This window comes from Chiloscyllium plagiosum, chromosome 17 (assembly GCF_004010195.1).
Source record: "Chiloscyllium plagiosum isolate BGI_BamShark_2017 chromosome 17, ASM401019v2, whole genome shotgun sequence".
Classification (NCBI taxonomy): domain Eukaryota; kingdom Metazoa; phylum Chordata; class Chondrichthyes; order Orectolobiformes; family Hemiscylliidae; genus Chiloscyllium; species Chiloscyllium plagiosum.
Window position 1 is genome coordinate 25,855,335 of NC_057726.1, and position 12,623 is coordinate 25,867,957.

Genomic DNA, 12,623 nt, shown 5'->3' on the forward strand with positions numbered 1-12,623 from the left:
ACCTTATAGAGGTTTACAAAATTATGAGGGGCATGAATAGGATAAATAGACAAAGTCTTTTCCCTGGGATCGGGGAGTCCAGATCTAGAGGGCATAGGTTTAGGGTGAGAGGGGAAAGATATAAAAGAGACCTAAGGGGCAACTTTTTCACGCAGAGGGTGGTACATGTATGGAATGAACTGCCAGAGGATGTGGTGGAGGCTCGTACAATTGCAATATTTAAGAGGCATTTGGATGGGTATATGAATAGGAAGGGTTTGGAGGGATATGGACCGGGTGCTGGCAGGTGGGAGTAAATTGGATTGGGATATCTGGTCGGCATGGACGGGTTGGGCTGAAGGGTCTGTTTCCATGCTGTACATCTCTATGACTCTGTGACTCTAATATCTGCTGTACATGCATACTAGATTTCTGTAATCCATAACAATGATATCCAGACCCTTTTGTACCAACGCACTATGAAATTACTCTCCACTTAGACAATAAGGTTAGCTATTAGCATTCAGTGGGGTTTACATGCTAGCCATTACTGCCTTGGAGCTTGCAACCTCAAAATTTTGGCTGGCAACCCCAATGGGGGTTGCAAGCAACAGTTTATGAAGCCCTGTCCTAAGCAGGCTATTCTTGTAATTCAAGAACCATAAAGTGATTACAGCACAGATGGATGCAGCTTGACCCTTCATTTCCATAATAAAATAAAGATCTGTGTGGGTTGGAGGTCTGACACAAAAGCAGACATTGCTGGAGAAACTCAGCAGGTCTGGGAGCATCTGAGGGGAGAAAACAAAGTTGATGTTTCGTGTCCATGACTCTTCACCAGAACAGTTCCAATGAAGAGTTATGGACTCAAAACATTAACTCTGATTTCTCCCCACAGGCGCTGCCAGACCTGCTGAGTTTCTCCCGCAATTTCTGTTTATCCTCCCTTTATTTCCATGTTAACTCTCAGCCAAGGTACGCAGTTAATTCCAGGCTCTGCAAATATTTTCTCTTCAGGTGTTTATATCCAACTTCTTTTTAAAAACGATGATTGAATTTGCTTCCACTACACTGTCAGACAGTACATTCTATATCCGAACCTCCCACTGTCTAAAGTATTCCTCATGTTCCCATGGATCTTTTGCTAATCACCTTAATTCACTTTTCCTCTGCTGATTTTCACTGGTAAAGACTGAAGGTGGCTTAATTAATGACCTCAAGCAACTGTGAGCCTTGATGCCCAAGTTTTAGACTGGACAGGAATGTTACATTTGTACCCTCACAAAGGGATTCCATGCCTGGCAGACTTGATGGAAACATAAATGATTGGGACACAGTAGTCTGGAACCAAAGCTCTGCTCTGCCTTGAGAAGGTTACCATGACCACAGGATTGAACAGTTTTAGGCCATAGTCACCTTTAAAAGTGAGCAACAGCAATCTTCAGCCACTCCTGCTAAAGACGGTAGGAAAACAGATCATAGAGTAACAGAATGAGCAAGCCTTTTGATAAGGAAAACACAATGAGTTAAGCAATAGGGTACCAAAGATTTTGTTTCCTGTGTTTGTAAATGAATGCATTATGTTTTTACATTTGGGAGACCTCTTTACATTGTAGGTAATTTCTCTTTATTTGCAAAAGATCACTGATATGAAAGTTGGCTGCTTAGGGTTTGACTGTTCTAAATGCAATAATCAGTAAAATATCATAATCATACTTGTCTACAAATGCAGGTTTTCTGTCACTTTGAACTAATCCTACAAGGTTATTCAGATTGGCCACTAGGTGAAACCTTTAAGGAGGTTCCAAAAATGAGGCTGCTGTTTTTAGAGGAATCAGTGACCTCATTCTTAATTAAAAATCAAGTGAGCAGTCATGTTGGTGATCAAATCCAAATACAATAATAAATCTGATTTTGTGAATGCATGTTTTCTAATATAGTATTGATTCCTAAATCGGAATAATTTCAATTAAACACCAATGAGAATGTTTTTTCTCTTTATTTAAGATAGTACTTCATATATCTTTTAAATCTTTAAAACTTGTAATCAGTTCTGTTGATTTCCTCTCTAGCTATGGCGATCAGAGGAGGCTTTTACCCAACTGAAGAAAGACTTGGAAGAAGTTCGACTTGGTCCCAACAGCGGTTTAAAAGATACATATGTAAGTGTTTGGTTACAGCTCCTTTCTATAGTTGAGCAGTTCCGTATTTAAATCCAGCATGTCTGTTAACCTTTCTAGTATATAAAATAATCAAATTTATTTGAATCAAGGCATTTTCAGGCATTTAGAAGTTTCTCTTCAAGATGGAATCTGAATAATTTCAAAAGAACCAAAAAGAATATGTTGTAAATCTCAAAGCAACTATACTCAAAGGATTAGATATAACTTTTCTCCAGTAATAATATCAAAGTCAAAAATCACACGACACAAGGTTATATTCTAACAGATTTATTTGAAAACACAAGCTTTCAGAGCCTCACTCCTTCTTCAGGTTCTAATGAGAGAGGGAGACCTTAGACACAGAATTTATAAATAAAAGATTAAAGGGTCATATAACTGATGCAAATTAATTGAACACACCTAAGATGGCTGTTAAATCTTGAATCAGTTAGAATGGAGGTGCAGGTTTCGATTAACTAACATGCAAATCCCAAAGTTTCTTCCAAGTCACTACCCTGAGATACTTAAGGTTTTATCAGTATAAAAGAGGTGACGTCACAGGTCAGACAATGCATTTTAGTGAGTTTTGAGAAGATTTTTAGCTCAGGTTGAGGTTTTGAATGTAGGTTTGCTCACTGAGCTGAAAGGTTCATTTCCAGACGTTTCATTACCTTACTAGTAACATCTTCAGTGGGCCTCAGGCGAAGCAATGCTGAAAATTCCTGCTTTCTATTTATATGTTTGGGTTTATTTGGGTTGGTGATGTCATTTCCTGTGGTGATGTCATTTCCTGTGGTGAAGTCACATCCTGTTCTTTTTCTCAGGGGATTGTAGATGGCGTCTAACTCGATGTGTTTGTTGATAGAGTTCTGGTTGGAATGCCATGCTTCTAGGAATTCTCGTGCGTGTCTTTGTTTGGCTTGTCCTGGGATGGATATGTTGTCCCATTCGAATTGGTGTTCTTCCTCATCTATACGTGAGGATACCAGTGAGAGAGGGTCATGTCTTTTTGTAGCTAGTTGGTGTTCATGTATCCTGGTGGCTAGTTTTCTGCCTATTTGTCCAATGTAGTGTTTGTTACAGTCCTTGCTGATGTCATTTACAAAATACCGTGCAAGGACTGTAACAAACACTTACAACAACCACTGAAGATGTTACCAAGTAGGGTAACAAAATGTCTGGAAATGAACTTTTCAGCTCAGCAAGCAAACCTACGTCCAAAATGCATTTTAGGTTTGAGATCTTTTTTAGAGTTCGTCTGTGTCTTAACCTGGAGTTAGATTGGTTTTATTTCCAAAGTAGGAATTTATAAAATGTCACATTGACTGACTGCCTACATATTGGGGGCTTTTTGAACAAAATAGAATGTATCTGCAAATGATTGCTATAGTTTAAGCATGTGATTGCTATAATTAAGGTAGTTGGTTCTATAGAAGTTAATTAATTTTCTTTCGAGTTCTCAGTAGTTTCTGCTAACAGCTGACAAGAGTTCTGCTGAAACCTTTTATGGTCAGAATTCAATTTGCCAACCTCTAATTCCAGTCAACCTGCCGAGTTCCAATCTTATCCCATTGAAGTCAGCCAATTTAATTTTCTCACGTGTCATTCTCCACTATCATCCTGAACCTTATGATACAATATCACTGTCTCCTAAATGTTTCCCAACTGTCACTTGGTCCATCTCATTTCCAAGAACCTGTGTATCTTTTCATGCTGGACTAGAAAAATTGATTGTGTGTCATTGCCACAACATTAAAATTCCAGAGGGCAATCTGTGCCTGTAACTCCCCAATCTTATTTACTATACTCCTTGTATATACGGCACGTTGGCACAGCGGTTAGCACTGCTGCCTCACAGCGCCAGAGACCCAGGTTCAATTCCAGCCTCAGGCTGTCTGTGTGGAGTTTGCACATTCTCCCCGTGTCTGTGTGGGTTTCCTCCGGGTGCTCCAGTTTCCTCCCACAGTCCAAAAATGTGCAGGTTAGGTGAATTGGCTATGCTAAATTGCCTGTAGTGTTAGGTGTAGGGGAATGGGCCTGGGTGGGTTGTTCTTCGGAGGGTCGGTGTGGACTTGTTGGTCCGACGGACCTGTTTCCCCACTGTAAGTAATCTAATCTACTTCTACTATACTATACATGCACAATAATCCTGATTTCGACTTAATTTTTTTCTTCCTTACTCTGACCACCTACTAAGGAGGTAATTGCATTGGAGGCAGTTCAGCTAAGGTTTGTAAGATTAATTCCAGAAATGAAAGGCTTGTCTTTCGAGGGTAGATTGAGAAGTTTAGGCTTATACTCTCTACAGTTTAGAAGAATGAGAGGAGATCTAATTTGAGGTATATAATTTGGGATTTGGGCAGCATGGTGGCTCAGTGGTTAGCATGGGTGGCACGGTGGCTCAGTGGATAGCACTGCTGCCTCACAGCGCCAGGGACCCGGGTTCGATTCCTGCCTTGGGTGACTGTGTGGAGTTTACACATTCTCCCCATGTCTGCGTGGGTGCTCCGGTTTCCTCCCACAATCCAAAAATATGCAGGTCAGGTGAATTGGTAATGCTAAATTGCCCATTGTGTTAGATGCTTTGGCAGGGGTAAATATAGGATAGGGGAATGGGTTACACTTCGGAGGGTCAGTGTGGACTTGTTGGGCTGAAGGGTCTGTTTCCATACTGTAGGGAATCTAATCAGGTGATAAAGTGGATGGACAAAGTAAAGATAGAACAGGTGGAATGAGAGGTCATAGCTTTAGGTGAAGTGGTGAACAATTTAAAACACAGATGAAGAGGAATTACTCCTCTAAAAGCATCATCAATGTGTGGAACTCCACTCCAGATTCAGATGGATGCCAGACATTGAATAACCGTAAGGGGGAGATAGACTGATTTTTAATCAGTGAAGGGTTAAAGGATTATAGGGAACCAGCAGAAAAATAATGAGACCAAGATGAGATCAACCTTGATCATATTAAATGGTGGAGAAGGCATCAGACACAGAGTTCCCTATTGCTACTCCTAGTTCTGAAGTTCTTATATAACAACAGAAATTGCTGGAGAAACTCAGCAGGTCTGACAATATCTGTGGGGAGAAAGCAGAGTTAATGTTTCAAGTCCAGTGACCTTTCTCCAAAATTGTTCTGAAGGAGGGTCACTGGACCCCTCGCTCCCTCCATCGATACCAGGCCTCAATATATAGATCATAGAATCCCTAGTGTGGAAACAGGCCTTCTGCCCAACAAGTCCATACCAACCCTCTGAAGAATATCCTACCCAAACCCATTCCCCAATACTGTCCATTTATCCTAAATAACACATCTCTGAACACTGTGGGCAATTTAGCATGGCCAATTCACCTAACCTGCACATCTTTGGATTGTGGGAGGAAACTGAAGCACCCAGAAGAAACCCACGCAGACATGAGGAGAACGTGCCCACTCCACATAGACAGTCAGCCAAGGCTGGAATCAAACCCATGTCCCTGGCGCTGTGAGGCAGCAGTGCTAACCACTGAGCCACCATGCCACCCTAGTAACATATTGCACAGCATTTTAATATATCACTGCTAAGATGTGGCCTGCCCACCTGCTCTAGAACCTCTCCCAATGCCTCAGAAATTTGATGCCCTCCCTCCTATAGCCATATAATACCTTGTACATAATATCACTCAACTTTGCCCTTTTCCTCGTACTTTTATTGTTGAAAGGCTCATTTATTCTTTTGTTTTCTCCAGGATTGAATATTCAAATGCACTCTTTAGTGATCTCCCACAGTTCATTAACTTGACGCCTCCAAAGCTCAGTTGTTTGTGTCTTACCCTTTGTATACTGACTTACATTCACACTTGGCATTGATTTTTAAAATTTAATTCGTGTTGTCAACTCTTCACCATTCTCCATCTCTAAAATCTCTTTCAACCTTGCAACCCTACGAGAACTCTTGTGCATTCCTGATGTTAATCACTTGCACATTTGTGCTGTGCCTTCAGTTGCCTAGAACATCAAGATCTGGAATACCCTTCCTCCACCTATGCTTCTATACCTCCCTTTTCTTCAATATCCATAAAACATATCTCTTTGACCAAGCTTTTGGTCATATGAACAAATATCTCCTTCCATGGCTTGATGTCACACTTTGTTTGACAATACTATTTTGAAGGATTGTAGTATGTTTCATTATTTCAAAGACACTGTATAAATATAGTTTTTCTAGTTCACTTAAACTAATGTAAAATGAAATTATGTTAATTTGATATGCTCCGTCATCCTCAGAATCTATTTAGTCACTTTTTGCACAGAGCTTAGTGACATTTTATTTACCATAATGTTTGAGTTTTGGATATATCTATCAATTTAAGTTGGATAATATTTGTTGACATTTTTCCTACTGCTTAAAGCATTGTTAGAACAAAAATACAGGTAACAGATCTTATTAGCACATTGATTCAGGTTTGTGTTGCCTGTGATATGAAGAAAATCTACACCAGATTGTATTATTGCTATTTCATTACTTGTACCACCTGCATATTCAAGCCATGATATGGTCACTACTCTGAGTTATTTGTATAATTGTTCTTAATTTTTACTTAGTCCCGCTGAAGTTGGAATCAGTAATTCAATATAATCCTTTTCAAAGAAATTATCTATCTGACTAAATTTTGTGAACCTTAGAATTCTTTTAACCCTTTTGTGCCTATTACAGACAGCTGCATACAGTACATGGTAATATTTATGAAGCCCTAACAGATTTAAGTAAAAACAGTTGCAGAAAGGATCCTTTATTGTCAGGCAGCACAACAATATCTCTTTTTTTCTAGATTTTTACATTTTGTAGGTTTTGATGGAGTCAAGGACATAAGTTTACATTTTCCATTTTGAAATGTGCCTTTAAAAGCTGTTTGCAGCAGGATATATGAAATTGCATGATATTTATATATAAATTGGAAGCAGTGGTGAGTAAATCCCATTTGTGATTTATTTGAGTTTGGGTTTGGGGAATTCAGTAGAAAACTGAGGATTGGATGCAAGTTTTATGCATTTTTAAATTTCAATCAGACATTGCTAATTTTCTTCTATTTCTATGCTGTTTTTGATATTCTGCATTGAATTTACTTTACTTCTCAGCACAATAAACATGACTGCAGTTTATGAAAATTAATTTAATGAAATAAATTTAACTTATAGTTGACAATCAACACATACATGGGAGTTGAATTGGAATTAAATACCCTTAACCAGAAACCAAGGTGAGGATTTGAATAGTCATGAGAATTTGGGTAAACTTGTTTTGCAGTCAGACTATATACACCATTGATTCTAAATACCCAAAGATGTTCAAGAAGGTATGTTTAAAACTTTAAGATTTTTCCTATAATGCTCCAATACATCCCCATTATACAAATTAATAAATCACTACTTATTTCAAGAGCTTATCATGAAATGCCATAATATTCCTTAACACATAAACATTGGAGCAGGAGTTTGCCATTCATCTGAAACCTGCATTCCATTCTTGATCATGGCTGACCATCCACTCAATGCCGTTTTCCCATATTATCCTCATATTTTTTGGTGTCATTGCTATCTATTTATAAGCACTAACTTTTGATTAGTGATCTCTATCATGGGAGATAAAAATGATAAAAATGCATAATATCAGTACTTTGGTTTTGTTTTACAAGAAATTTCATGTTTCTATTTAGGTACAAATGTAGTACATAAGATTAGTATGACTACAGTTCAATTTGGCACAATTCCTAGCACGAGGATTATGATGCACAATTTCCCTGCACCACGTCTCGATGAGACAAGTAAATTTCACATTGCTTGCTCATTAAGTATGATACTGGTGTACAGAACAACACAATACGCATCACTGACTAGCTGCATGCTCAGAATGAGCCCAGTGGCTTGCAGTACAGGTATGATATGAAGCTAGTCTGCATTTCTTCAAGCTTGCCTGCCCCTCTTAAAAGGAACTGTACTCAGGTTACTGCAACCGCTGAAACAACTTTGGGAATATTTTACTTGTTGGAAGATGAGTGGCATTAGGGCAACAGAGTTTTGGACTTCAAAATCCATATGATTGAGGTTGAAAGGAGCACAAATGCTACGTTCTACATGGGCCCATCAGACTCTCAAGGCACACACTGTGAAGGAAGATCATTGGAAACATTTAGACAGAAGTAGGCCATTTAGCTCCTTGAGCCTATTTCATCGTTCACTGAAATCCTGAGACTTCTAATGACATGTACCTGCCTTTGCTCCAAATCCCTTAATACCTTTGAACAGCTAAAGGCTATCAGTCTTAGATTTAAAATTAACAATTTATCAAGTATCAATTGCACTTTGCAAAAGAGAGTTTCAAATGTTTACCACCCTTTGCAGGTACAAGCACTTCTAAATTTCTCCTCTGACTTTTCATTTTAAGACAATGCTGCTGAGTCCTAGACTCCTGAACCAAGAGAAATAGTTTACCTTTATCTACACAATTTGTTCCACTTGGTATTTCAAAAACATTAATCAAATTACCCTTAACCCCATGAATTCCAGAGAATACAACCCTAAATTCATACAATCTCTCCTTTGTAATGTACCATGGTGAGACTGTGCATCATTCTGGTAAACTTTCAGCACTCTCTCTAAGACCACTATATTTTTCAGAAGATGTGATACCCAGAACATGGCAGTCCAGATGTGGTCTAACTATGGCTTTGTAGGACAGGCTTCGACCTGTTCATGTGCTAGCCTGTTAGATATCAAGACCGGATTTCTGTTCTCTTTTCTCATACCTGTTCATAACTGTCTAATGATCTATGTATATGGACTCACCAGTCCCTTTGAATTTCCACTGAGTGTGTAGGCTCAAAGTCTATGGTTTCACATTTTCTTAAATTGAAATCCATTGCCACAATTTGCTCAGTAATTTAACCTAGAAAAGAGAAAGGGAAAAATTGGCTGCAAAGATCATTTCTCAGAGCCTGACTACAAGAATTTGGTTATAGAGCTGGAAAAAATTAAACCATCTGTCATGATGGTCAAGATCAGTTAATACATCTTCAAATAACTTCTCCTTATCACCAGACAAGTAGCCTCTCATGGTACTTGTGCACCAGATCATTCACTCATCATCAAACAAGATTCATACCTAACATTCAAACAGCCTCATCGACACACTCGTCAGTGCTACCAGCCTCACAGACACTTCACTTAGCTCTCCCACATCTCCAGCCAGTCAGCGATGGCAGGCACATCAGCCAAATGTATTGGCTGGGATTTTACATTCAAATGGGGCCGCCAGACCCCTTGGTGTCAATGTCGGGGTTGAGTCTGCCCCACTCTGGCAACTTGCCCTGCAGTTACTTAATGGATGGTGGAGAAGGTCCTGCCTATGTGAACTGCCAGCCAACTGCTGTCTTGTACTAGAAACGTCATCGGGATTGGTGGTCAGAGGCATATCTGCAACCAATCCCAAACAATGATTGTCACAGACACTAGACACCAGGGTAAATGGGGACGGTCAGAATCTCAAGTGCCAACATAGTAGGTTAGGATAAGGTAGGTGGGGAGGATACAGGGTGCACAGATCAGGAAAGGAAGTAAATGCGGAGGATAGTTATCAGGAGGCCTTTGATGGGCCATAATGGATTCTCGCCCCCTGACACTTTTGTCACTGCCTGTCCAAGCAATAAAAGCTGCACTGCTTTGCAGTTGGTTTTAACCTCTAGCTATCACAAGCAAAATTGCAGTGACGGCAGGAAGATTAATTAGTTTCTTAAAGACATCAGTTGAACAGCAGGCATCTCCCCCACTGCAGGTAAAATTACAGCAGGGTGCAAATGTGTAAGTGTTAGGAATGGCATTCATTAGCATTGTACCCAGCCTGCCAACCTGCCTCCAGGGGAGTGTAAAATGCAGTCTCTTGTGACATATTGATTAACATTCTTCACTCTCTGTTGCATGGCAAGGTCACATATAATCACAGAGAACCGCTGGGGACAATGAGCCTGTACTTCTTGAACTCTTTGGTGGACAGAATGTTCAGCATCACCAGTCCCTGCTATGACTGAGGTTGTTGCATCTGATATTGCTGAGGACATTCAATATAATTATATGTCTACAATATCCATTTACTCGAAATCTATTCACCTTCATCCTACTATCTGTCATGACGTGTAAGCTAAAAATGGTTTGATCATGGACATTAGACAAGCAGCCTTTCATGGCTCTTGTGCACTAGATCATTCACTCATCATCTACCGAGTTTCATACCTAACATTCAAATAGCCTCATCAGCACACACTCGTCAGTGCTACCAGCCTCACAGATACCTCTCTCAGCTCTCCTGCATCTCTAGCCAGTCAGCTATGGCAGCATATCAGCCAAACATATTGGCCTGGATTTTACATTCAAATGGGCTGTCAGACCCCTTGTTGTAAATGTTGGTTATAGTGCTGCACAGCATGGAAACAGACCCTTTGGTTCAACTCATCCATGCTGATCAGGTATCCTAAATTAATCTAGGGTTGGCCCATATCCCTCAAAGCCCTCCTTCCTATTCATCCATCCAGACGTCTTTTAAATGTTGTAATTGTACCAACCTCCACCACTTCCTCTGGCAGCTCATTCCATGCACACACCACATTCTGCATGAAAAAGTTGCCCCTTAGGTCCATTTTAAATATTACCCCTCTCCACTTAAACCTATGCCCTCCAGTTTTGGACTCCCCGACCTCAGGGAAAAGACCCTGACCATTCACCCTATTTATGCCCCTCATGACTTTATAAACTTCTATAAAGCCAACCCCCAAGCTCTGACTCGCCAGAGAAAATAGTCCCATCCTATTTAGCCTCTCCCTATAACTCAAACCCTCCAACTCCTTGCAACATCCTTGTATATCTTTTCTGAACCCTTTCAATTTTCACAACATTCTTCCTATAGCAGGACATCTTGGATCCCATCCATGATCCTAGTCCCACTGCTGCCTTGCCAGCCAGTGCAAATTCATTGTGAAGAATGCAATCAACATTGGCGCATTTCTGAAAACATTATAACTTTTCACTTGAACTCCAACTCTCATTCACCTGCTCGGGGTTTAGCATTCCATATAGTATAGAGTACATAAAGTTAGAGTCAGCATGTGATGACTAACCAAGCATATGGATTGCAACAAGGTGGCACATATTCCAGCTCACCCAAAGACAACGTTGTAGAAGGCTTCTGCTGAAGATAATCCAAATGAGGACTTCAGTGAGAGAATAAACAGGAAATGGACGTGGACACTGTGATTGTTTGTGGATTAGTGAGGATGTCACAGAGCCTTTTGAGGAGCATCAGAATCCAGCTGCAACCTGGCACACAGTTTCATGTCAAACTTGGAGCCCATCATTTCTGCCTAGAAAAGGTAGCAAAGTCCCTGTTAGCACTTATTGATGCAACAAAATGTGGCATCTTGTTACTGATCTCTCAGCTTCCATTGCAACACACACGGAGTCCACCTGATGGCTCAGTGCTGTTGTATGTTAGTTGCTATGTATGCTATGTTTGGAACCACACGGGCTCAAGCTGCTGCCACCATGACTGCATATGCCATTGCTTAAGTTTGCAAGCAGACTAATATAGCAGTCAAACCAGAAGATTACTTGGATTTCTGAAATATCGTCTGCCATTCCTTTCATGGTGTATGAAACTATTGTCCTTTCGCAGAGTGGCATCATTCATACCCCACCATTGTAATTCTGCCAGTGTCCCTGCTGAAGCCTCTCAGCCAGCCAGCAACGACTACTACCACCTGTGCAAAAACATGTTTCTGAAGCCAGATCCTCAGGCTCAGAACTGCTTGAGGTCACCCTGCAAGTTCATCTGCAGTCTCCGATATCACATTAGAATTCTTTAAACAGCCGTTCTGCGACTTTTGGAGCTAACACTGTGTAGGAATACTGAGATATGCTCATGAAGCCTCAAGGCAGACACTAAGGGAATGCTAAAGGTTGATAGTTTCATTTTATAAGTGTTTTTCAATAAAATCGTGAATAAAATCGTTTCAAAATGATATGTCGTTGATACTGAATTTTTAGCAAGAACACTCTGATAGGTGGTTGATGGATCAAAAGGTGGGAACTTGAGAGGCAGTGATAATGTAGATATGAAATGTGAGGGGAACAGGAATTTGAGTACCTGCTCACAGAACACTTGTCCAGAGTAAAGTAGGCCTGCATGCCTCCTCCCTTCGAGGAGAAAGTGAGGACTGCAGATGCTGGAGATCAGACCTGAAAATGTGTTGCTGGAAAAGTGCAGCAGGTCAGGCAGCATCCAAGGAACAGGAGAATCGACGTTTCGGGCATAAACCCTTCAGGAATAAGGAAAGTGTGTCCAGCAGGCTAAGATAAAAGGTCGGGAGGAGGGACTTGGGGGAGGGGCGTTGGAATTGCGATAGGTGGAGGGAGGTCAAGGTGAGGGTGATAGGCCGGAGTGGGGTGGGGGCGGAG

The 12,623-nt window shown here is 40.6% G+C and overlaps 1 protein-coding gene across 1 annotated transcript in view; it reads left to right on the forward strand.

Annotated features, from left to right (window-relative positions):
* Positions 1-12,623, forward strand: part of LOC122558290 (polyamine-modulated factor 1-binding protein 1) — a 488,574-nt gene that overhangs the window by 4,390 nt on the left and 471,561 nt on the right. The window contains exon 2 of the mRNA XM_043706693.1: positions 2,052-2,141. Coding sequence (XP_043562628.1) covers positions 2,052-2,141 — 90 coding nt within the window. The remainder of the gene's footprint in view (positions 1-2,051; positions 2,142-12,623) is intronic.